Here is a 24589-nt window from a genome sequence, read left to right on the forward strand (position 1 = left end):
ATTGGACATTTGTTGTCTTGGTGTCAAATAATATATTACATTTTACTCTATTTTTTGCCCTGCATTGCATTTATTTTTTCCAAATTGGTGTGGGACTTTTTGTGTTGTGTTTTGACATTTTCCTGTTTGTGTCTGACATAAACACTTTGCACATTGCTTCTAAGTTAAGCCTGACTGCTTTTGTGCCAAGCTACCGTAGGGCTAAGCACAGGTGACTTTTTATACTGCACTCTAACAAGGACTTTGGCTTTTGCTTGAGTAGGGCTTCATCCCCCTCAACAATCAACAACTCAATTTATCACAATGGACTCTGGTTAAAAATCAGCAACAACAAGCTTATGAAGTAAATGTAATTTTTTAATAATGCTGCAATAATATTCATGGATTAGTTACATGCCTCATTTACAATCTCAAGAAACAACTCTGTTCAGTTGATTTCTAATTGAGGACAAAAGAAGGGTAAGTCATTGTGTTCTGCATAGATCTGGTAGACAGCTAGCAAAATCATCCTGGCAGTAGTCTTAACAACACAGATATACAGTGACTACTAAAGTCAGTGCAAACATGTGGAATGTGACCATGTGACCATCCACATCTGACTGTCCATTTGCAACTGTCTACGTGGGCCCTCCAGCTCCGGCCATCTGCAGGATGTGAAGAGTTGGTTGGATTTAAGTTCAGTTGCTCAAATAGTTTTTCAGGAAAAGATCTTCTCATTGTTAGGCTAAAATTAAAAAAGCATTAAAAATATTATACAATGGATACAAGTTATACTGTTCTGCACATCACTCACTCTAAACAGTATTTACTCTAAAGGGTGTCAGCCTTTTTGATTTATATTTTAAAAACATCTTAGTGGGGAACAAGAAAGATGAGACAATGTGGAATTTATAATTGGTGTTGTTATTGTGTGCTTGGGTGAATGTGCGCACACTGCATGTGTCTATTTGACTTTGTGTGTGTGTGCGAACATTTTTTGTTCCTTTTTCACTGTGCCTGTCTCTGTCTGCGCATGCTGTCGGTGTCTGTTTGAGAGTGTGTGTGTGTGGGTGTGTGTGTTGTGTGTACTATGCATGTTCATCCTACACTATAGGAATTTATAGGATCCTGATAGCAATGGTACACTCACAATGAAACACACAAATGGTGTATGAGCACTTCAACAAGGAAGTGTTGGCAGCCATGTTGGGAATCGACTTCAGCTGAGTCCCAGGAAAAAGGTTAAAAATTAAGAAACAAGGCCAGGGTTCAGACACCCTGACCCCTTAACTCTGGTGGTGGAGTCCTAGAGGGATCCCACCCCCCAGGCTAAAAACCACTATTTAAAAACATGTTGCCACAAATCCACAACGGGATCGTGAATCTGGACAAAATGAAAAAAGAAAACAACGTGGTGTCCCACACATGTTTTCTATCAAGCCCTCGAGTGAGCCAGGTCCTGGGGGTGTTTAATATTTTAATGCAGGGGGCTCTTCTGTCCCACCTGCAGCCACGGGGACCGCCACCTTCCGGGCTTCTAATTAATAAATGTGGGGGCCCACCCCGCCACACTGTGGCCCCAGGGACCGCCACCTATCCTGAGGCAGTTCAGTTATTATGAGCAGTAGGGTCACACAGCCCCCTGCAGCCCTCGGGGACTACCACCTCCCCAGTGCAAACTGTAAAAAAAATAGAAAGGGGGTCCATTTCAGAACCCCGGCAGCCCTGGAGACCACCACTCCCCTGGGGCTATTCTATGTTGGAGACCCCATCAAGGAGCCAATCATTGCCCTGGGGACTACCACCCCCCACAGCCCACTCCTGCTATGTCCTGGGGTGCCCACTCCCATGACATAGCTGTTTGCTGTGGTTTGAAAGCAGCTTTGACACCTGCCACCAAGTCACAGCAAACACTCTGCTTGCAGTGAGGGGGAGCATTCAAACAGCTCTCCCTCGCTGCACGCAGAGGTTTCCTTTGTCTCCCTGCCTGCAAAGATGCAGGCAGGAAGACAGAGGAAAATATTTCTCTCACAGCGATGGGTCTGGTCGACCGGATGGCCTGGCCACCGGCTAGTCTCTGTGGCCAACCCTTGGCACATGGCCAAAGGCCGTGTGCCGCACATGTTTAAGTGGTTATAGGGGTTGGCCCAAGGTTGTGTGCAGCATGGGTTGGGTTGTTGTAGGGGCTGGCTGCAGAGCCTGGCCTCAGGCCAGGACCTGCGACCAACCTTGCTGCACATGACTGATGGCCGTGCGCAGCATGGGGTTGGGTTGTGTTAGGGGTTGGTTGCAGGGCTTGGCTGCACCGCCAAGGGCCGCACGGTGGTGTTTGGATTAATGTATAGTAATGAAAATTACTTTTCATTAAAAAAAACAGAAATTTACAATATAGTTAGAAAATAGAATTAAACGGACCTTAGAAATTCACTGAAAAAAACAAAGGTTACAGGGAAGTTATAGTTAGGTTCTGAATTTACTCATACAAAACAACATAAATTCAGCAGTTATAGAGTTCTTTCAAATAACTATAGCTCATGCCCTAAGGTAATTATAACTCACATCCTCGCCATGCACTGCTAATTACCCCAGATATGATAGCAGCCATGACAACTTCTATAACGTCCTTAAAACTATAAATGCAACATTAGTAGTGAATTTTTTTAAGAAAAAGCTGCATTGGTGAGACCAAAATTATAGTTATTTTAGGGCGTGAGTTATAGTTACTTGAAAGAACTGTAACTATATCTGCTAAATTATTATGGTTTTGTATGAGTACATTTAGAACATAACTATATCATCCCTATAACCTTTGTTTTTTTCAGTAAATGTATATATATATATATATATATATATATATATAGACACACAATATGTATAAATATATGAATAAATATATATATATATATCTGTGTGTGTGTGCATGTGTGTGTGTGGCTTGGGCATATAAGTTGGGCAGAGGACCTTTAATGACTGGCATAGTCCTCAGCAGCAAACCATAAGACTATAGTAAATGTGGTATCTGGTCGCAGTGAAACAGAGAAAGGCAGGGCAAGAACCTACCTTCTGGGATTGTTCAAACTGACACCTAGACAAGGGTGTACTAAGACGATTGGGTATATGGAAGTTAAAGAGAAGAAAATAACACTTGGGAAAGAATTGAGATAAATGATTGGATACAAACAACGGGAGGGGAGAAGATCGGACAAACAAGGATGAGATAAAAGAGATGATTGGATACAAAAGAAGGCAGCAGGAGAAGGGACTGAACATGAAGGACACACTAGGCGGGGGCCAAGGGCGTCTATTATGCACAGTCAATAATGAGAACTCGGGACAGAGAGATGTGAAGAAAGCTTTCACTGCATGGAGCAAACATTCTGAGTAACAAATGTCCACATTTAGAACTGAACTTGTTCACAGGTGCTCTGTGACCATTCTTCACCCCATTCTGAATTCAGTAGTCAAGAATCCTCACCAGCAACTTCTGACAATCTCTCCTGCTACATTTGTATACCTTTAACCCTCTCATCCTCCCTTGCACTTGTCTGACCCTTCTTCTTGCTGCCTCTTCCTCTTCACTCTGATGCCTCTTCACCTGCTTATCATTGGCGGATGTGCACTTCACTCCATGGCCACAAACAAACACCCCTTTGTTCCTCTTTGGTTCAGATTTCTCACTTCCTGCTTTCCTTATCCCTATTCGCTTGCTTTGGTCTTTTAATATGTCCTTTCTGTCCCATGTTCTCCTTTGTATATTTGAGATCCCGTTTCCACAGGTGTTACCTGTTACCGCATATTTACTCTCCTTTTGCCCTCCTCTTTCTTGTAAGCTTTCCTCACCTTTCTCCATATGAGTGGAATCTTTATCTCCGGCTCACTTTGTCATCCTACTTACAAAGAAGTAAGAAACAGCATTCTAGCAGGACACTGGACACAAGGTTCTTCAAGAAGGACGAGTCACTTGAGGCCACAGTGGAACCAGGATACACGGGCATGTATGTCACATTCCACAACAATGATGGCAGCGGACCATGCATTGCTTAACTCAACATATTCAAGGAGGTTGAGGAAAGCACAAGTCCAGACACCCTAAGGAGACATTTGTGCTAATAACCAACAACCAAAAAGGAGTAGTCAGTGGACAGGAAGCTCATGCAGAGGTAAAGAAGAGACACAATCACAAGACACAGGCCATAACTGCCCAATAGAAATAAAGGAGTCATAGGAGCAAACAGAAGAAGTTAATTAGAGGTAAAACACAGATACCTGAGCTGAGGCATGAAGGCATGGCGTCCCCACATAGATGCCCTCCATATAGGGCTACCCATTACCAGGCGTTCAAAGACCAAACAGCGCCAAGAGGCCAATGGAAACCATGGGCAATGCACCATAGACAAAGAGTAGGACATACATAACGAGGAACTATAAGGAAAACATCCTCACCTTCATCTTCATCACACACATTGTCAGAAGGAGTCCATAGAAAGCAGTCTTGGCAATTAACAGCAGATATGTGAATTTGGCTGTGTTTGCACTTTGACGATAGGAGTCTGAAATATAAATCCTTTGTTAGAAAGTACTTATCGTCAGACAAGGTTGTCCATGATTTTCTAATCTTGTTGCGCGCCTTCCTACACACCTCTTCATATAATATTCTACTCCTATTGAACATGTACAAGCTACTCCCATTATTTTCGATGAGGCTCATAAGTTAGTCAGCTCACAAAGGTGCTCACTTAATTTCTTTTTGATATTTACTCCTTCTGGGTTTCAAGCATTGGCCCTGCAGCACTATCAGTAATTGCATGTAATAGTCAGTCAATCCACAGTGGTATATTATCTTTAGGGCTGGAGCGTTGGCTTTGTCTTAGTGATCTGAGTGTGTTAGGTCAACTCATTGAGTTCAAACTCATTGAGTACATTTTAGATGCCATAAATTTCGAAGAGTAATTATACTTTGAGTTACTTATTTGTGGAGATAACTTATAATAATGTAAGCGTCGGACATATGAGCAGAAGAAAATGCAGTAAAGCAGTATGGTGTGAATTGAAGAAGGTGGAATAAAGCAATATGTGTGTGTAGAAGAAAGTGAGATGAATCAGGTTGGTGTGAGTAGAAGGTGGAATAAAGCAGGATGTGTGTGTGTAGAAGAAGGTGGGATAAAGCAGGCTATGTGAGCAGATAAAGGTGGGATAAAGGAGGATGATGTGAGTAGAAGAAGGTGGGATAAAGCAGGATGTGTGTGTGTAGAAGAAGGTGGGATAAAGCAGGATATGTGAGCAGATAAAGGTGGGATAAAGGAGGATGGTGTGAGTAGAAGACAGTGGGATAAAGCAGGAAGTGTGTGTGTAGAAGAAGGTGGGATAAAGCAGGAGGGTGTGAGTAGAAGAAGGTGAGATAAAGCAGGATGGTATGAGTAGAAGAAGGTGGGATAAAGCAGGATATGTGAGCAGATAAAGGTGGGATAAAGCAGGATGGTGTGAGTAGAAGAAGGTGGGATAAAGCAGGATGGTGTGAGGAGAAGAAGGTGGAATAAAGCAGTATGTGTGAGCAGATAAAGATGGGATAAAGCAGTATGTGTGAGCAGATAAAGGTGGGATAGAGCAGGATATAGGAGCAACTAAAAGTGGGATAAACAAGTATATATGAGCAGATGAAGGTGGGATGAAGGAGGATTGTGTGGGCAGAAGAAGGCAGGATAAATGAGGAATATGCGGACAGAAGAAGGTGGAATAAAGCAGGATGTGTGAGGATATAAAGATGGGATAAAGCAGGATATGTGAGCAGATAAAGGTGGGATTAAGGAGGACAGTGTTGGCAGAAGAAGGCGGGATAAATCAGGATGGGTGAGCAGATAAAGATGGGATGAAGCAGCATGTGTGAGCAGAAGAAGGTGGAATAAAGCGGGATGTGTGTGTGGAAGAAGGTGGGATAAATCAGGGTGGTGTGAGTAGAAGAAGGTGGAATAAAGCAGGATGTGTAGAACATGGTCGGATAAAGCAGGATGGTGTGAGTAGAAGATGGTAGGATAAAGCAGTATCTGCGAGTAGAAGAAGGTGGGATAAAACAGGATGGTGTGAGCAGAAGAAGGTGGGATAAAGCAGGATGGTGTGAGTAGAAGAAGGTGGGATAAATCAGTATGATGTGAGTAAAGAAGGTGGGATAAAGCAGTATGTGTGAGCAAATAAAGATGGGATGAGGCAACATGTGTGAGCAGATAAAGGTGGGATAAAACAGGATATGTGAGAAGTTAAAGGTGGGATAAACCAGGATGTGTGAGCAGATAAAGGTGGCATAAATGAGGATTGTGTGGGCAGAAGAAGGCAGGATAAAGGAGGACAGTGCTGACAGAAAAAGGTGGAATAAAGTAGGATGTGTGAGCAGATAAAGGTGAGATAAAGCAGGATACGTGAGCAAATAAAGGTGGGATAAATGAGGATTGTGATGGCAGAAGAAGGCGGGATAAAGCAGTATGTGTGACCAGATAAAGGTGGGATAAAGCAGGATGGTGTGAGCAGAAGAAGGCAGCACACAGAAGGATGTGTGAGCAGATGAAAGCAGGATGAACCAGGATTGTGCGGGTAGAAGAAAGCAGGATAATGCAGGATGTGTGAGCAGATAAAGGTGGGATAAAGCAGGATGTTGGAGCATAAAAAGGTGGGATAAAGGAGGATTGTGCGGGCAGAAGCAGGCGGGATACAACAGGATGAATGAGCAGATAAAGGTGGAATAAAGCAGAATGTGTGAGCAGATAAAGGTGTGATAAAGCAGGATGTGTGAGCAGATAAAGGCAAGATAAAGGAGAATTGTGTGTGCAGAAGAAGGTGGGATATAGCAGGATAAAGGAGGATTGTGCAGGCAGAAGAAGGCGGGATAAAACAGGATGTGTGAGCAGATAAGGATGTGATAAAGCAGAATGTGTGAGCAGAAAAAGGAGGAATAAAGCAAGATGTGGGAGCACAGAAAGACAGGATAAAGCAGGATGGAGTGAGCTGAAAAAGGCGGAGTAAGGGAGGATTCTATGAGCAGAAGAAGGCAGGAAAAAGGAGGATTGTGTGGGCCGAAAACGGCGGGATAAAGGAGGATTGCGCGGGTAGAAGAAAGTGGGATAAAGAAGATTTGTGTGGGCAGAAGGCGGCAGTATAAAGCTGGATGTGTGAGCAGAAGTCAGCAGTATAAAGCAGGATGTGTGAGCAGAAAGCCGTGGGATAAAGAAGGATGTGTGAGCAGAAGTCAGTGGGATAAAGCAGGATGCGTGAGCAGAAGGCAGTGGTATAAAGCAGGATGTTTGAGCAGAAGTTGGTGGGACAAAGCAGGATGTGTAAGCAGAAGGCGGTGTCATAAAGCAGGATCCTGTGAGCAGAAGAAGGCAGGATAAAGCAGTATGTGTGAGCAGAAGACAGTAGTATAAAGCAGGATGTGTGATCAGAAGACAGCATTATAAAGCAGGATGTGTGAGCAGAAAAAGGTGGTATTAAGCAGGATGTGTGAGCAGAAGGCAGTGGTATAAAGCAGGATGTGTGAGCAGAAGGCAGTGGGATAAAGCAGGATGTGTGAGCAGAAGGCAGTGGGATAAAGCAGGATGTGTGAGCAGAAGGTGGTGGGATAAAGCAGGATGTGTGAGCAGAAGGCAGTGGTATGAAGCAGGATATGTGAGCAGAAGGCGGTGGGATAAAGCAGGATGTGTGAGCAGAAGACAGCAGTATAAAGCAGGATGTGTGAGTAGGAAGCAGTGGTATAAAGTAGGATGTGTGAGCAGAAGGCAGTGGGATAAAGCAGGATGTGTGAGCAGAAGGCGGTGGGATAAAGCAGGATGTGTGAGCAGAAGGCAGTGGTATAAAGCAGGATGTGTGAGCAGAAGTTGGTGGCATAAAGCAGGATGTGTGAGCAGAATAAGGCAGTATAAAGCAGGATGTGTGAGTAGGAAGCGGTGGTATAAAGTAGGTTGTGTGAGCAGAAGGCGGTGGGATAAAGCAGGATGTGTGAGCAGAAGGCCATGGGATAAAGCAGGATGTGTGAGCAGAAGGCGGTGGTATAAAGCAGGATGTGTGAGCAGAAGTCGGTGGCATAAAGCAGGATGTGTGAGCAGAAGACGGCAGTATAAAGCAGGATGTGTGAGTAGGAAGCAGTGGTATAAAGCAGGATGTGTGAGCAGAAGGAGGTGGGATAAAGCAGGATGTGTGAGCAGAAGGCAGTAGGATAAAGCAGGATGTGTGAGCAGAAGGCGGTGGGATAAAGCAGGATGTGTGAGCAGAAGGCGGTAGGATAAAGCAGGATGTGTGAGCAGAAGGCGGTGGGATAAAGCAGGATGTGTGAGCAGAAGTTGGTGGGATAAAGCAGGATGTGTGAGCAGAAGGCGGTGGAATAAAGCAGGATGTGTGAGCAGAAGGCGGTGGGATAAAGCAGGACGTGTGAGCAGAAGGTGGTGGGATAAAGCAGGATGTGTGAGCAGAAGGCGGTGGTATAAAGCAGGATGTGTGAGCAGAAGGCGGTGGTATAAAGTAGGATGTGTGAGCAGAAGGTAGTGGGATAAAGCAGGATGTGTGAGCAGAAGGCAGTGGGATAAAGCAGGATGTGTGAGCAGAAGGCGGTGGGACAAAGCAGGATGTGTGAGCAGAAGGCGGTAGGATAAAGCAGGATGTGTGAGCAAAAGGCGGTGGGATAAAGCAGGATGTGTGAGCAGAAGTTGGTGGGATAAAGCAGTATATGTGAGCAGAAGGCGGTGGGATAAAGCAGGATGTGTGAGCAGAAGGCGGTGGGATAAAGCAGGATGTGTGAGCAGAAGGCGGTGGGATAAAGCAGGATGTGTGAGCAGAAGGTGGTGGGGTAAAGCAGGATGTGTGAGCAGAAGGCGGTGGTATAAAGCAGGATGTGTGAGCAGAAGGCGGTGGTATAAAGCAGGATGTGTGAGCAGAAGGCGGTGGGATAAAGCAGGATGTGTGAGCAGAAGGCGGTGGCATAAAGCAGGATGTGTGAGCAGAAGGCGGTGGGATAAAGCAGGATGTGTGAGCAGAAGGCGGTGGTATAAAGCAGGATGTGTGAGCAGAAGGCAGTGGGATAAAGCAGGATGTGTGAGCAGAAGGCGGTGGGATAAAGCAGGATGTGTGAGCAGAAGGCAGTGGGATAAAGCAGGATGTGTGAGCAGAAGGCGGTGGTATAAAGCAGGATGTGTGAGCAGAAGGCGGTGGTATAAAGCAGGATGTGTGAGTAGGAAGTGGTGTTATAAAGCAGGATGTGTGAGCAGAAGGCGGTGGGATAAAGCAGGATGTGTGAGCAGAAGGCGGTGGTATAAAGCAGGATGTGTGAGCAGAAGTCGGTGGCATAAAGCAGGATGTGTGAGCAGAAGACGGCAGTATAAAGCAGGATGTGTGAGTAGGAAGCAGTGGTATAAAGCAGGATGTGTGAGCAGAAGGAGGTGGGATAAAGCAGGATGTGTGAGCAGAAGGCAGTAGGATAAAGCAGGATGTGTGAGCAGAAGGCGGTGGGATAAAGCAGGATGTGTGAGCAGAAGGCGGTAGGATAAAGCAGGATGTGTGAGCAGAAGGCGGTGGGATAAAGCAGGATGTGTGAGCAGAAGTTGGTGGGATAAAGCAGGATGTGTGAGCAGAAGGCGGTGGAATAAAGCAGGATGTGTGAGCAGAAGGCGGTGGGATAAAGCAGGACGTGTGAGCAGAAGGTGGTGGGATAAAGCAGGATGTGTGAGCAGAAGGCGGTGGTATAAAGCAGGATGTGTGAGCAGAAGGCGGTGGTATAAAGTAGGATGTGTGAGCAGAAGGTAGTGGGATAAAGCAGGATGTGTGAGCAGAAGGCAGTGGGATAAAGCAGGATGTGTGAGCAGAAGGCGGTGGGACAAAGCAGGATGTGTGAGCAGAAGGCGGTAGGATAAAGCAGGATGTGTGAGCAGAAGGCGGTGGGATAAAGCAGGATGTGTGAGCAGAAGTTGGTGGGATAAAGCAGTATATGTGAGCAGAAGGCGGTGGGATAAAGCAGGATGTGTGAGCAGAAGGCGGTGGGATAAAGCAGGATGTGTGAGCAGAAGGTGGTGGGGTAAAGCAGGATGTGTGAGCAGAAGGCGGTGGTATAAAGCAGGATGTGTGAGCAGAAGGCGGTGGTATAAAGCAGGATGTGTGAGCAGAAGGCGGTGGGATAAAGCAGGATGTGTGAGAAGAAGGTGGTGGCATAAAGCAGGATGTGTGAGCAGAAGGCGGTGGGATAAAGCAGGATGTGAGAGCAGAAGGCGGTTGGATAAAGCAGGATGTGTGAGCAGAAGGCAGTGGGATAAAGCAGGATATGTGAGCAGAAGGCGGTGGTATAAAGCAGGATGTGTGAGTAGGAAGTGGTGGTATAAAGCAGGATGTGTGAGCAGAAGGCGGTGGGATAAAGCAGGATGTGTGAGCAGAAGGCGGTGGGATAAAGCAGGATGTGTGAGCAGAAGTCGGTGGCATAAAGCAGGATGTGTGAGCAGAAGGCGGTTGGATAAAGCAGGATGTGTGAGCAGAAGGCGGTGGGATAAAGCAGGATGTGTGAGCAGGAGGCAGTGGGATAAAGCAGGATGTGTGAGCAGAAGGCGGTGGTATAAAGCAGGATGTGTGAGCAGAAGGCGGTGGTATAAAGCAGGATGTGTGAGTGGGAAGTGGTGGTATAAAGCAGGATGTGTGAGCAGAAGGCGGTGTGATAAAGCAGGATGTGTGAGCAGAAGGCGGTGGGATAAAGCAGGATGGTGTGAGAAGGGCTCCCCCTATTAGTAGTTTGTTGTATTCTTACTGGGGTTCATTCTCACAGAGGTATTTGGTCCAATTATAGTTGAATAATGGTGGTATTTTACTAGCATTAGTGGTACTTATGGTATTAGTGGTACCAGTAGGAATAGTACACATTGTAGTAGTACTACTTTGAGAAGGGGATGTTATTTAGCAGAAGTAGTAGTCATAGTAATAGCACTAGTATTAGTACTAACAGTTACAGGCACAATATATGTTATAACAGCTGTTCTCAGTGGTAGCGCTAGTAATGGAAGTAGAGCCTGGTGTCTAGTGTGTTACTACTAGCAGTAGTTGTACCAGTCCTAGCCCTGATAGCAGTACTAGGGCCCGTATTTATACTTTTTTTGCGCCGCATTTGCGTCGTTTTTTGACGCAAAAACGGCGCAAACTTGCAAAATGCCATTGTGGCCCATATTTATACTTTTTGACGCTAAACTGCGCTAACGCAGTTTAGCGTCAAAAAGTTTTGCGCCGTCTAACGCCATTCTGAAGCGCCATGCGGGCGCCGTATTTATGGAATGGCGTTAGACGGCGCAATCAGACCGGCGCTGCCTGGTTTGCGTGGGAAGAAACCACGTAGACCAGACAGCGCCGGCGTAGGGGGAAAATGGCGCATGGGCGTCTTAAAATGGGGCAAGTCAGGTTACGTCGAAAAAATCGTCTTAACCCGACTTGCGCCATTTTTTAACGACGCCCATCCCCCATCAACATGACTCCTATCATTGGAAAGATAGGAGTCATGCCCCCTTGCCCAATGGCCATGCCCAGGGGACTTCTGTCCCCTGTGCATGGTCATTGGGCATAGTGGCATGTAGGGGGGCACAAATAAGGCCCCCCTATGCCACCAAAATAAAATATAAAAAATAAAAAATAAAACTTACCTGAACTTACCTGAATGTCCCTGGGGTGGGTCCCTCCATCCTTGGGGGTCCTCCTGGGGTGGGCAAGGGTGGCAGGGGGGGTCCCTGGGGGCATGGGAGGGCACCTTTGGGCTCATTTTGAGCCCACAGGCCCCTTAACGCCTGCCCTGAGCAGGCGTTAAAATGTGGCGCAAATGCGCCGTTTTTAGCCACGCCAACTCCCGGGCGTCTCTTTTGCCCGGGAGTATAAATACCACGTAAAGTCCTGGGAGTCATTTTTTAGACGGGAACGCCTCCCTTGCATATCATTAACGCAAGGAAGGGGTTCACGCTAAAAAATGACGCACATTCCGGGAACTTTGGCGCTATTCGCCTCTAACGCCATAGTATAAATATGGCGTTAGTTGGCGTTAGTTTTGCGTCGAAATTGCGTCAAAAAAAACGACGCAATTTCGGCGCAAACGGAGTATAAATATGGCCCTGTATTTTGTAGGTTTGCGCTGTTTTGCGTCAAAAAGCGGCGCAAATGCGGCGCTAAAAAAAGTATAAATACGGGCCTACATATCTAGTAGTGATGCTGTCCCAAGTAACACCCATGGACCTGGTGCCTAACCTAGCAGTGACACTAGTGAGCCCCTCTGCAGGGGTTGAGGGGTGTATGAGGATAGTTTACCTCCACACACCAATGAAGAGGAGGCCTCCAAATGAAGTATGGCTGGGGTTTACTAATCCTAGCTTTCCGGAAATGGAATATATTTGTTTACTCTCTTAAGAAGTGAGGCAATTGTCTTGATTTTTTTCACTTTTTGTAATGAGAACATCTAGCAGCTATTGGGGTGCTAAATTTGTGAAGGTGACCTTCAAGGAACAGTGAATCTTGTAAAATATATACTGGCCACATGAAGTGCCCCAATGAACCGTAAATGTTGCATTTCCGTACATTGATAAAAAAAAGTTTTTTTTTTTTTTTTTTTAAATCTTCCAACATATTAGTTTGCAGGACAAAGGACCACCAGACTTATTTTTTTCCAGGAAATTCGCTCAGCCAAATATGTTGTAAAAAGATTTCAGCAAAATCTTTTTTATAAGGAATTTTGTGACATTTTGATGTTACTTGATGAAAGTACAATTTGTGTATTGCAGACGCAAGGTTGAAGAACACGATTTTAAAATGTATGTATATGTAGGCGCAGTTTATTCTTACCCTGTGGTTGACAAAGAAGTTTGAATGTTTCTCACCTGGGGTTAAGCCACATCCTGGGGAGGGAAGAAAACACATTTAATTCACATTTCCTGTGCAGTTCTCAGAGGTGTTCAATGTTCATTAAATATTTATGAAATTAAAGCATGCATTTGGGCTTCACAAAGGCTAATCAGAGCTCCTGTTCTTGTTTGAAATGGGCCACAAATTTCAAAATTGATTCAACGATTTTCAAAGCAGATTTTGTGGCATTTTTTAATACCTCAAGTTACCCATCTATTGAGGCACCGTACTGAGCTAGGTTGGACTGGGAAAGAGTTTAAGGTTCAGTCTCAAAGGGGAGGTTTTTTAAATTTAAAATAATTTACAAAAGAGAATAAAATCAGGTATGATTTTAACGTGTTACTTAACCTGAAGATATTGAGGATTATCTAAGTTTTTAGCCTGAAATGACCATGGATACGAATTTTATCAAACACTGTTTTCTGCCAGCGTTGTTAATGATATTCAAGGGGCACTATGCAATATTATAGATTCTGGTGAATACATTTGTATGCGGAGACCACCTTTCCACTGTAGGATTGGAGATTGTGCACAGAGGACTCTGCCAGATTGTAGGTACACTTTGACCCCTTTAAAAGCACATATGAAGGGACGTACCCACTCAGACATGTGCACACACAACCACACACACATATGCACATGTGGGCAGACACATATATACTTATGCAGACAAACACACATACAGATGCATACACTCGCTCCTGCACTCTTACACACATGTGAAAACACACACATGTACGCCAACACATGCACATGCACAAATACACTTACACGGACCATGTGCAGCACTAGCCTCAAAACTTGTCTTACCCTCTCTGCCTCTGGTCTCCTTGATGATGTTTTGTCTCGTGGGGTCAAAGTACACCTTACACCTGAAGGTGGTCTGCGGATTCAACCACTCCTTCTTCGAGAGCCGGAGCCGGCTGCTCAGGGAGTACATCTTGTCGCTTCCCCGGGTGGGGTGTTCATCGGTCTTCACCCCTTCCGTCCTCTCCACCCCATTCACTGACCAGCTCAGGACCACATGGTCAGGGTAGAACTTGGTGGCCAGACACACCAGCGTGGCGCTCCGTCTCTCTTTCACCTCGTGCGGCGATGGGTCGAAAAGAGCCACGTTTGGTTCCGTGATGTTGAGTCCATCCTCTGGAAATCATAGAAACCACATTGTCTAATTACTTTTTGCTAGTGAACACAGACCATTTATTTACACTCACCAACCCTTGTGGAGGAAGCTCATCTTATCTAGATATGAACATTGATACACAAGAGGTGACCCTGATTTGTCTGTAGATCTATGCAGATGCCATCTTTGTAGATGTCTAACCCTGACCACTGGCTGCACTTGATGGCACACCTGCCCACTGACTCTGTACAGTCTGTGCTGTGGCATCAACAAAGGGCTTTCCTAGCTCCATCTTATGCCAGTGCTGTCAGCCCTATTCAGAAAATACCTCTGCCTTCATTTACCTTTAAAAACTCTCATTTTGAATTCTTAAATATTGTTTTAGAACTTTACACAATAATGCAGAGAGGAAAAGAGGAGATACTAAGAACATCACAAAGGTTGAACTTCAAATCGTGTTTAATAATGCTAATAACTATCAATAAGAAAAGTGCATTCTATGGTGATGAGTGGAACAATATTTTATTGTCCACAGTTTACCACCCTTTCTCCTCACATGAGGCCACGCCCCTTTCACCCCTCATCCTTTCTCTGCTTGTGAAATATTCCAGCCTCAGGACATTCCTGTAGCTGGGAATTTCAAGTGTTCACTCGGGGCCATGTCTGCCCATCACTACAGCTTCAGCCATGCTGAGACCGAGGGTCGTACAGGGCCACCGGGCCCCTCAAGGAGAAGCCACATTTGTAATCATTGCATCTCGATTTTATGGCATAGAATGTATTTCCATTTCAAATGCCTTTGGTGGTCCACTTGGCCCACTCCTCAAACTATTTTAAATGTTAATAGAGTAGAAAAAATTGAACATTGACAAATCTCCATTTGTAGACAGTTACTGGTAACAATGTACAGCCACAGCCCGAACCGGCCGCTGTACGTGTTACACTCATGCACGCTCCTTGCCTTGTGGGACACAGTAAATTACCCCAAATAAAGGGAAACTCCAAGACAAAGTGTTTTACATTCGTTGCATTTTTTTGGGAAGAATATGTGGGGTTTTGTTGTTTAATTTACACTCAAGAATGACTTTCCGAAAATGATTGTCCTCACAGTGTCTTGGGATAATTGTAATTTTATTTATATAGCGCTTCCTACCCCTGACGAGGCATCAAAGTGCTTTCCGGCGAGTAGCACGCTACTCCAGAACCCAAAATGGATTGGTGGTGGATTAGTAATGGGAAATATGAGTTAATTTGAGCGGCGTCTGTTAGTTGGACTGAAAAGCATAATGGAGGGATAGAAGAGGGATGAGTCTAGAAAGTGTCAGTTGGGAGGTGATAGTAGTAAGATGAAGTCCGGGATGAGGAAAAGGAGAGATGGGGAGGGAAGAGTCTCTTAAAATGGATTAGGGAGAACAGACTAGTAAAATGAGGTTTTGGATGAGTCAATGGAGGGAAGCGTCTAGTAGGGTTGTTTTAGAGATCATAGTGGTTGAATGAGGTTTGGGATGAGTCAGAGAGTGTGGGCAGAGGGTATATTGCGAGAGGTTTAGGGTGAGACATAGAGTAGTGCATTGGGTAGAGTCAAAGGTATTCCCCTTCTACAGTATGAGTAAAGTAGTAGATGTATAGAGACATAAATACATACAGAGGGTGTACATGTATAAGCACAAGAACATATCAATATACATATATTGTTGCCTTTGACACAAAAAACATGAATTTGTCCTTCTTTCTGCAGATATTTTGAAAAGAGCCAGTTTGTTACCATCTCATCCAAGGGGCACATGTTGAGTTTGATGTGAGACTTACCTACCACAGTCAGTCTGGTGCCTGGCCCGAAGTACAGCTCATACCCGGAGCACAGACACACAGGGCAGTCACAAAACCTGTGTGTGGACACCTCTGCTTCAAACAGCTTGTGGCTTTCACAAGACTGTTGTGTGGCATGACTTCGAGGCACCTTCGAATATGATGTGGTCCTAGGTGAACCGAACCTGCACTAACCTAGAAATTCGAATTTAGGGGTCATTCCAGATTCAACATCTTTTCCTGATTTGAGTTTAAATCATCCCCTGAATCGGCCTTTTGGATTTCACGTAAACACACAACACATTTTTTGTTGAATGCACAGTTGTGAATTCAGATTATGGGTCGAAGTCCATCAAACTACTTCGAATTACAGCTTCCTAATGCAATTCATACTACTTAATAAAGTTCCGGGCGTCTCAACTTCCAGGGGATTTGATGCTGGGACTCCTATTTATAGCCACGGATGTGTCCAGCTCATGTAAATAAAAATACATCCTTAGGGATCTAATAAAATGTTTCTTAGAGACAATTTGAAAAATGACTTCCTCTCTTTACATTTAGGATCTGGTTGACTATGTTTGCCTGCATAAGGGCCTTTATCAACGATTGGAAATTGGACACTCAGTCTCTCACCCTTTTCTACGTCCTTCTTCTTTACTTGTTTCCTTAACAATATTATGATTTCCCTCAGCCAATCAGCGTGCAGGTGCGTGAATTATAAACAAGAGAAGTGTCAATAAATGACAATGCACCTGACACTGTGACTTGGGTCCCACTTCCAAAGTCCAGTCCTGAATCTCCCCCAGAGCACAGCCCTTTCTCACCTTTACCAATCTTTGCCTTTACCCCTTAACTCAAGAAGAACAGTTGTCTGTTGAGGGGGCAGTGCTCCCAACTTTTGTCAGCTCAACCCGTGATGAATCTGCTTCATGCTGGAAAATTACATTTCTTATGCAAAGTTATCATTTGTGCAGATTTGTGTAGATTGCAAAGATTGACAATTGTGCAAAACCTTATCAGCAGGCGAAAATTGGCAAAAGAGGTTTATGTGGGACAATATTTCCACAGCGGCTGAATTGCACGCATTAGGTTCACGCATTTATAGACGGTAGAGGGTGTTAGAGAAAAGCACATTTATTTATCAAATAAAACAACTGTCCCTGTCCCAGATATCTGAAGCACTCACTCTATCTGTCCCAGGATCACACCGAGAGTCAGTCTATTTAAAGCTGTAGACAAGTGCAGACAATTAAACCACGGACAGGTGTTTCATATTAAAGTCCACATGTCCCAGGGTGGGCCCCCTGGACAGACACACAGGCCCTACAGGCCATGGCAGGGTGTTATTCTTACCTAGGACAGTGAGCGTGGTCCCCCCTCCGAAGTACTGAGTGTCTCCGGAGCCCAGCCTCACCTGGCTGGTTAAAAACTGGAGTGGGGGTGCAGGCGGTTCTGGTGGGGAGCACAGAAGGCAGGGGTACAGTCACCTCAGTGATCCTGCAGGCAGGTACTGTGCCCCACTTTATGTAATCAGGGGCATGGACAATAGGGTACACATGTCCTCTGAAGTATATCATTCGTTATTTCATCAGAATGAACCGACATTAGTATTAAGATATGGGTCGGTGTTAAACACACACCTGAGAGGCGTCACAAACACACGTTAAATCTTCCACTGAGAAAATGTGGCTTCAGGGGAACCGAAGCGCTTGATAGCATTGAGAAAACAAGTCTAAGGGGAGATGAGACTATATCACCGCCCACAAGCAATGGATGGCAATTTTACAGGCACGTTGTGACCGTGTATCTCTACAGAGGGGAGGTTGGGTTTATGTTTGCAATAATACATGAGTTTACTACAAGAGGCCACTGAATGTAGAACGTCTGTCCTATGAACAGTCTGCTGATAACAGCACCATCACCTGACCAGGGCACACTGAAAACAATACCGTATAGAGGTTGAGCCCACCTGAGACTCTGGGAAATATTTAAAAAGTCTAACTAACACCGAGAGATTCCCCACTGATGTACTCACATCCTACCCCCTTTCAACAAATCCTTTTGCAGATTTCCCATCTGATGTGTGTTAAAGGTAATTTCTGGAATTAATCTATTCCCTGGGAAATGGTCCCATGTTGTCCCACTTTGGGCAGAATTGTTGGTTTTCCAAGACTGATTTTGCTAGCATTATAAACAATGGTTCGTGCATGGAAATTCAGGTAGAAAAGGAGCCTTGTGTGATCCCCCTGCATGCCTTAGGGTTTCACAAAGGCAAATTCTATAGTTTATTCAGGTCTGATTTACTACACTGAGTTCTGGGACACCACACGACTCTCACACCTCAGCCACCACTGCCAGGACCCCGCTAGGGCCACCCCTCTCCAGGCCACCGCGGACACTGGATCGTGTCCTGTGCTTTGGTGTGATAGCATTCAGGGTCCGAAAGTCTTGTTTTGCTTCCACTGAACTAATTAAACTAACACACCTAAATCAATGACTTGTAGGTTAGAAGCTTCAGGTACACATAGTTGATAACACTGATGTCTTCTTACCCAACACGGTTAGTTTTGTGCCTTGTCCGAAGTCAGCTGCATCGTAGTTTCACAGTGATGGAGCAACAACAGAAAACTGCCACAGTCGCTAACAGAGAATAAGGCGCCCGCACTCAAGAGAACCCACCGCTAATACTTGCAAAGAATCTGTTACCCAACATGCTTTGAGGCAAGACTGAAGGTCAGGGCTCACACTGCACATCCCTTGTGACCCTCACCCTATACCCATGAGCAGCTCAGCTTCTTCACACTTCACAAGGAGACACAACCTGGAGTCCAACAACTTCAGAAGAAAGAAGGAGTATCAGTGTGTTAGGACATTACACTGGATTGAACAAGTAGACAAAGTTCTCACCGAGCACGGTTAACCTGGTTCCTTTGCCGAAGTACTGCTCAGAGTTAGCACACAGTGCTCTGGGACCAGACAAAATATACTGCATGTGTTGTGAGTTTAACAAATTCACACTACACCAGCCATGAGATGGGACCTCTTTTGTTTAAGTCTTCTGATCCAAACTGAATCCACGCAATGTTTGGCTGAAGGTAGGAGAGAGTTTAGTGTATGGGGGCCTATTGAGAAAAGCTCTTTTTAAGGCATATATGTGTTTAAGACAGAAAAGGTTGGAACTTTCAAAGTTGTTTTTTCAATCTACCAGCAGCAAAACCTTTCACATGGACTGTTTTGTCTCATGGCAGAAACAAGCGCAAGCCAATGGCTTTAGAAGCTGATGGTGACCACAAAATGCCAATACTAGATACCTTCATGTAGATGCAAACGGTATGTTACAAAGAGCTGTTAACTAGACACATATATCAGATATCTAGACAAAACATCACTTGTACTTCTATACAGTCATGAGCAGGACAGGTGGAAAACACCTTAGCTTACCCACAGCAGAGGTCCAGGGCAGCTCCTGACATAGTTTGAGCAGCAATTAATCCCTTCACTGGAATCTCCTTCATCGTGCGTCTGGATGTGCACTCTTAAATGTCTACCCCTATGACATCCCAAGGCTATTTCACATTGAGCCAAGGGCCTCTTGCTGTCATGATGTTTTTGTAAAGAGGCCCCATAGGACTGTACCACAGTGCCCGCTGTCCCCACGGCATTACAGTCTCATACAAAAAGACCCCTCCCCCTGGGCACACCCCTGTGACCACAAGACCATGTTCTGTGAAATGCTTCCGTGCTACTGGTGAAGTTTCTAAACTTGCCACATCCTCATGTAACCCAAAGATGCCAACTTGGTCCCTCCCAGGAAGTTTATACTTCAACAATAGAACACTCTACACATCTGCGGTGGCAGCGTCTGATGGGAGTACACAAAGTAATACACAGCACACACCTCAGTGGCACACAGGAGACAGCAGAGAGCAGCACACTGGAAGTGGCCGAGTAGAAGGCATGCCCTGAAGGGATATAAAAGTGAACACAGATTGTCCCTGGCTCCTCTGTCATTCAGGTCCCCTTACATGGGCAAAGGCTTGTTGCTGACAACGGCTGAAGCACTTCAGTGCATGTTATGCATTTTCATTGTTGACATTTGCTTGCCTTTTTGTGTAACCAAACATAAACGTAACATGTCAACAACTATTGAACATTTATTTTTATTATCCCATTTTACAGACATCTTTCTTAGTGATTTTGCAGCACTGGAGTACATGGAGAATGTCTGAAGATTTTTGCTGTCAATGTCAATGTCAATGTCTATGAAAGTACTACCTTTGTACATGCAATGTGAGATATGTTACAGAACACCTCTTGAAATTCCAAGGGCACCTTCAGATCTGATCTTTAATGTGGCTGTTTCACTGATGTTTAGTATTACCAACTTGTTCTCATATAGTGCTTCATAGGACTCCTCAGTTATTCATAAAAGCACTGTAAATAACACGTCATACTACTGCGCAGTTACATTCAACTCATTGTACAGTGTACATCTGATCAATCTCTGGACTTTAGGGCAGAAGAGGCAGATGTTTCTTCAGAGAAATATGTGATAAAGCTGAAGTGGGCTTCACCAGGTCAGATACCTTAACTGCAAGGTTCCACTGAAGACTTTTCTTGAGAAAGGCCCAAAGTGGGATGAGCCTGGAAAGCTTTCCAGCTGAGGTTACACCTTCATGGGGCAGCCTCAGCACATTGCCCTGGCCATGTAGAGGTTGGAAAATGACTAAGCCCCACTTTTTGAAGAGGCTGAAAAATGTGCTTCTGCTGTTCAGATCTTTTAGGCTCTGAGAGAAGACTTATAGGACCCAGGACTCTCTCCAGTCCAGGACCTCAGAGGATCAACTACTGTCCACTCTCATCTGGGCTGCTGTTCTGCCATCACTATTTGTGTCCATGAGGCAGTACGGAGGGGCAACCAACTGACCTTTGGAGATCCCGCCCAGGGGAACATTTACAAACCCCTTGCGCCGTGACACTTTTTGTGACGCTACGGCAGCGCAGACCGCAGACCCATATCTATGAGGGTATGCAAAGCCACTTAGCGTGGCTTTACAAGGCCTCACAGATCTGGAGTAAGGCAAGACAGGGCCAGTCACTGCGTTGCCTTACTCTGGTCAGGGGGGTGTTCCATGGGCATTGCAGTGGATTTTCACTCCAAACACCCATGGGGTTTGACACATTCCCAAAGTTACACTTTGCAAAGCCTTGAAGATTACAAGTAATGAAATGCAACACTCACATGACAATACATCTTCAAACACCCCTACTCTCAGCCAACTCTACTGTTCCAATCAGGCACTGAGGCATGCTAACTGTGCCATCTATTATCTCCACACTTTTCCATGTGTGGGTTGTAGGTGTTCACAAATTCACAGTGTTCCTGCTCGGTAACACTCACCCCATACCCATTGCCTGGTCATGTAGGAAGACTTACACACATGGGAAGTCATCTGTGAGAAGATCTTTTAAAGGTACAAAAACAACCTTTGAGAACTCCGAAAATGGTTGTGCAATTCTTAAGAGGTAATTTGCAGCAGACCTACCCAAAGTAATACATTTGTGCAACAGGTTCAATATCTCTCAGAAATAATGGCATTGAGTGTTATGGGAGGCTGCAGTGCTTATACACAAAGCATCTCCCACACACACCCACACCGGCCTTGTACCTCTGAGCCCCTCTCTCTGACATGGCTGCAAACATGGGTGGTGATAGCCCACACTTTGTTACGGATTCCAGCAGCTATCACCCTCCCCGGTGCTGGCCAAGAGTCCTTGGTTGAGAATGTGGAATTACACGCGGTTGACAGAATTACCGACCCCTTCATGGTTTGCAATGCCCGAGTCTGGACCTCTTCCAACACACATATTACACCTGCTTTCGGAGGTAGAGTACATGAGCGAAAAAACATTTGTTTTAGTAAAATATTTATTTGTTCGGTGTGGTATTTCAGCAAGAAACATGCAGACTTGTTAGTCCACACAACTCAGAACGAGAGCCTAAATAGGTGTTGATTGGGAAAAAGTTTTTTTAGAAAATTGGAAACTGACACATCACAGTTTTTAACGCACATTTACACAGATTTCTGACTTTTAAGATATCTACAAAAATTCCAATATGATGGATGGTAATGGACACAAAGTGTAGGATTCTTACGCACCCCCACTTCCCTGTGTGTTCATGAACGGGCAGGAAACTCACAGGAGACTCTCTGGTCAAAATGTGAATTGACAATATAACAGTTTTTTAGAACTTAAATATATTTTCCTGGTCAACCAACCTCTACATGAAATAAAAGGGTTTTCCATATCCTATCTCACTGGGGAAACATACATTGATAACCTATTTGGTCTTCCTAGACTGCTTTAATAAAACATACAGAAATAAAAATAAAGTGTACATTTAAATACATTGAGGGACTTAGGGACAGCCCATTGCCACCACTGGACTCTTGAGCCGTCAGTCAGATGTTGGATCAGCCCACAGCAGACACAGAATGGGATAAAGGGTCTGTCCGCTCCTGCCATTGGCTCTGTGGCCACACATTCCTCTGTCCGCTCCTGCCATTGGCTCTGTGGCCACACATTACTCTGTCCGCTCCTGTCATTGGATCTGTGGCCACACATAACTCTGTCCGCTCCTGCCATTGGCTCTGTGGCCACACATTACTCTGTCCGCTCCTGTCATTGGCTCTGTGGCCACACATTACTCTGTCCGCTCCTGCCATTGGCTGTGTTGCCACACATAACTCTATCCCCTCCTGCCATTGGCTGTGTTGCCACACATAACTCTGTCCGCTCCTGCCATTGGCTCTGTTGACACACATTACTCTGTCTGCTCCTGCCATTGGCTCTTTTGACACACATTAGTTGACACACATTACTCTGTCTACTCCTGCCACTAGCTCTGTTGACACACATTACTCTGTCTGCTCCTTCCATTGGCTGTGTTGCCACACATTACTCTGTCCGCTCCTGCCATAGGCTCTGTTGACACACATTACTCTGTCCACTACTGCAATTGGCTCTGTGGCCACCCATTACTCTGTCTGCTCCTGCCATTGGCTCTGTTGCCACACATTACTCTGTCCGCTCCTGCCATTGGCTCTGTTGCCACACATTACTCACTTTTGCGAGAGCTCAGTGGATAGCTATTTATTGATGGGAGGGAAAGATATGTTGATTGATGCCTTACTCCACTTTACTTCTGCATCCACCGACAAAGAGCCTGTCTTCACTTTCCCTTCCCCCCCTGAGCCCAGCTATCAGTGCTGAACTCTCTAAGTGAGTCCTCCCAGCCACTACCTTCTGTCATTACTGAGCAACAGCACACACACCCCAAGAGTGCCCCTGTAGTAGCTCCACACATGCGCAGAGTTTCATAATTCCAGAACAGAACACCATGTTCTCAGCACTCTTTTGTGGTAAATCAGAGGGCGGTCATTTCTAAAGCATTAGCAGGAACCGCCACCATGTGGACCCTGTCAACACTTTTTAAAGTTTGACCTGATGCACGGCTCCATCAACATGATACAGCCATCCTTCAAAGTTATTTATTATTTAGTTCTATAGAGAACATCCCAAATAGTGATTATCTTTTTGAAATTAAACAAAAGGCCCCTCTGCCTAGGGAGCTATCCCCCACTGTGAATGGGCATTAGTTTTCACTGCCCCTCACCATTGGGGTTTTCCTGGAAGTGGCAGGCGTGAAATCTGACCTGTATGTTCGACCATCCAAATTAGGTGGGTGGACCTATAGGTCAGCCTCAAAAGGCCTTACTCCGTCAGGCCATCGGAGGGGTGTAACCAAGATGGAGGAGTAGTCCTCATCTAGTTACACCAATGGTCCACCTGCATCTAAATTTGGTGATAATGATACTGCGTCATGACGGATTATTCTTACCACTAATATATACATCAGCACCTAAGTCTGTGATAGTGCTGTAATTGCATGTGTTTACCCTGCTACTGCACTATAATTGACCTTTTATTTGTGCAGAGACACATAAAGTTCCCATGATACATCATCAGGACATGTCCATGTTTGCCAAAAAATGTTTCTGTGTATGGCGGGGAGGCCTGGTACTTGATGGACTTTGAAAGGACTTTGTAGACAGCGCACTTAAGCGCCTTGAAAATAGTGCTGTATTAACTCATTCTAGTTTTCCCTGTGTTACCTTTGCAGGTCACCCACAACATGTTTGTTGCACTTAGTTCTGATGCTAATGGTAGCATCTTTCTGTAACACCTAACCTATATTTTTCCACCATCCCCAGCAGAGATGAAGTGGATGCAAACAGCCTGCACACAGACCTTATGCTGGTGCTGGATAAGTGAGCCCCTGTGGATATACCCAAAGAGAAGGTACATGTAAACTTGCCTCTTTTCTCTGGGAGTAAATGTCAATTTTTCTAGAGGGAGTGTGTGTGCTTTTGACTCACTGTAAGAAATGTGAGTATTAGTTGAAGGGGGTGAAAGCCCACCTTAAATAATATTCACGGTCATTGTCAGGGTGAACCTTTAAAGTCACTAGAAAAACCTCTGCCAACCCTTTGGTAGCTTGTTAAAAAAAACAGTCTGGCTTAACTTAGAGGCAATGCGAAAACACAACACAAGAAAAATCCCATACCAGCTTAGAAAACCAGAGAATATTTAAAAAAATAAGATGACACCAAACAAACAAAAATCCAATGAGGAAAACTGATGAAGTTTGAATTCAAAATAGCGCCAAAAAAGCACAAAACATCACTGTGGTCTTCTGGTCGCTGCAGACCCGGTCAAAGTCAAAAG

General features: G+C 45.0%; 1 gene segment (V, D, J or C); it reads right to left on the bottom strand.

The window, feature by feature from the left end:
- Positions 1 to 371: 371 nt before the first annotated feature.
- On the bottom strand, positions 372 to 18400 carry LOC138246734 (T cell receptor beta chain MC.7.G5-like; the record flags this gene model as incomplete). The annotated part of the segment is given in 5 exon segments: positions 372 to 724; positions 4423 to 4529; positions 12843 to 12860; positions 13678 to 14010; positions 18352 to 18400. Coding segments are annotated over 5 exon segments (534 nt in total), but the record flags the coding sequence as incomplete, so codon positions are not given.
- Between the last annotated feature and the right edge of the window lie 6189 nt (positions 18401 to 24589).

Source organism: Pleurodeles waltl, chromosome 7 (genome assembly GCF_031143425.1).
Source record: "Pleurodeles waltl isolate 20211129_DDA chromosome 7, aPleWal1.hap1.20221129, whole genome shotgun sequence".
Lineage (NCBI taxonomy): Eukaryota > Metazoa > Chordata > Amphibia > Caudata > Salamandridae > Pleurodeles > Pleurodeles waltl.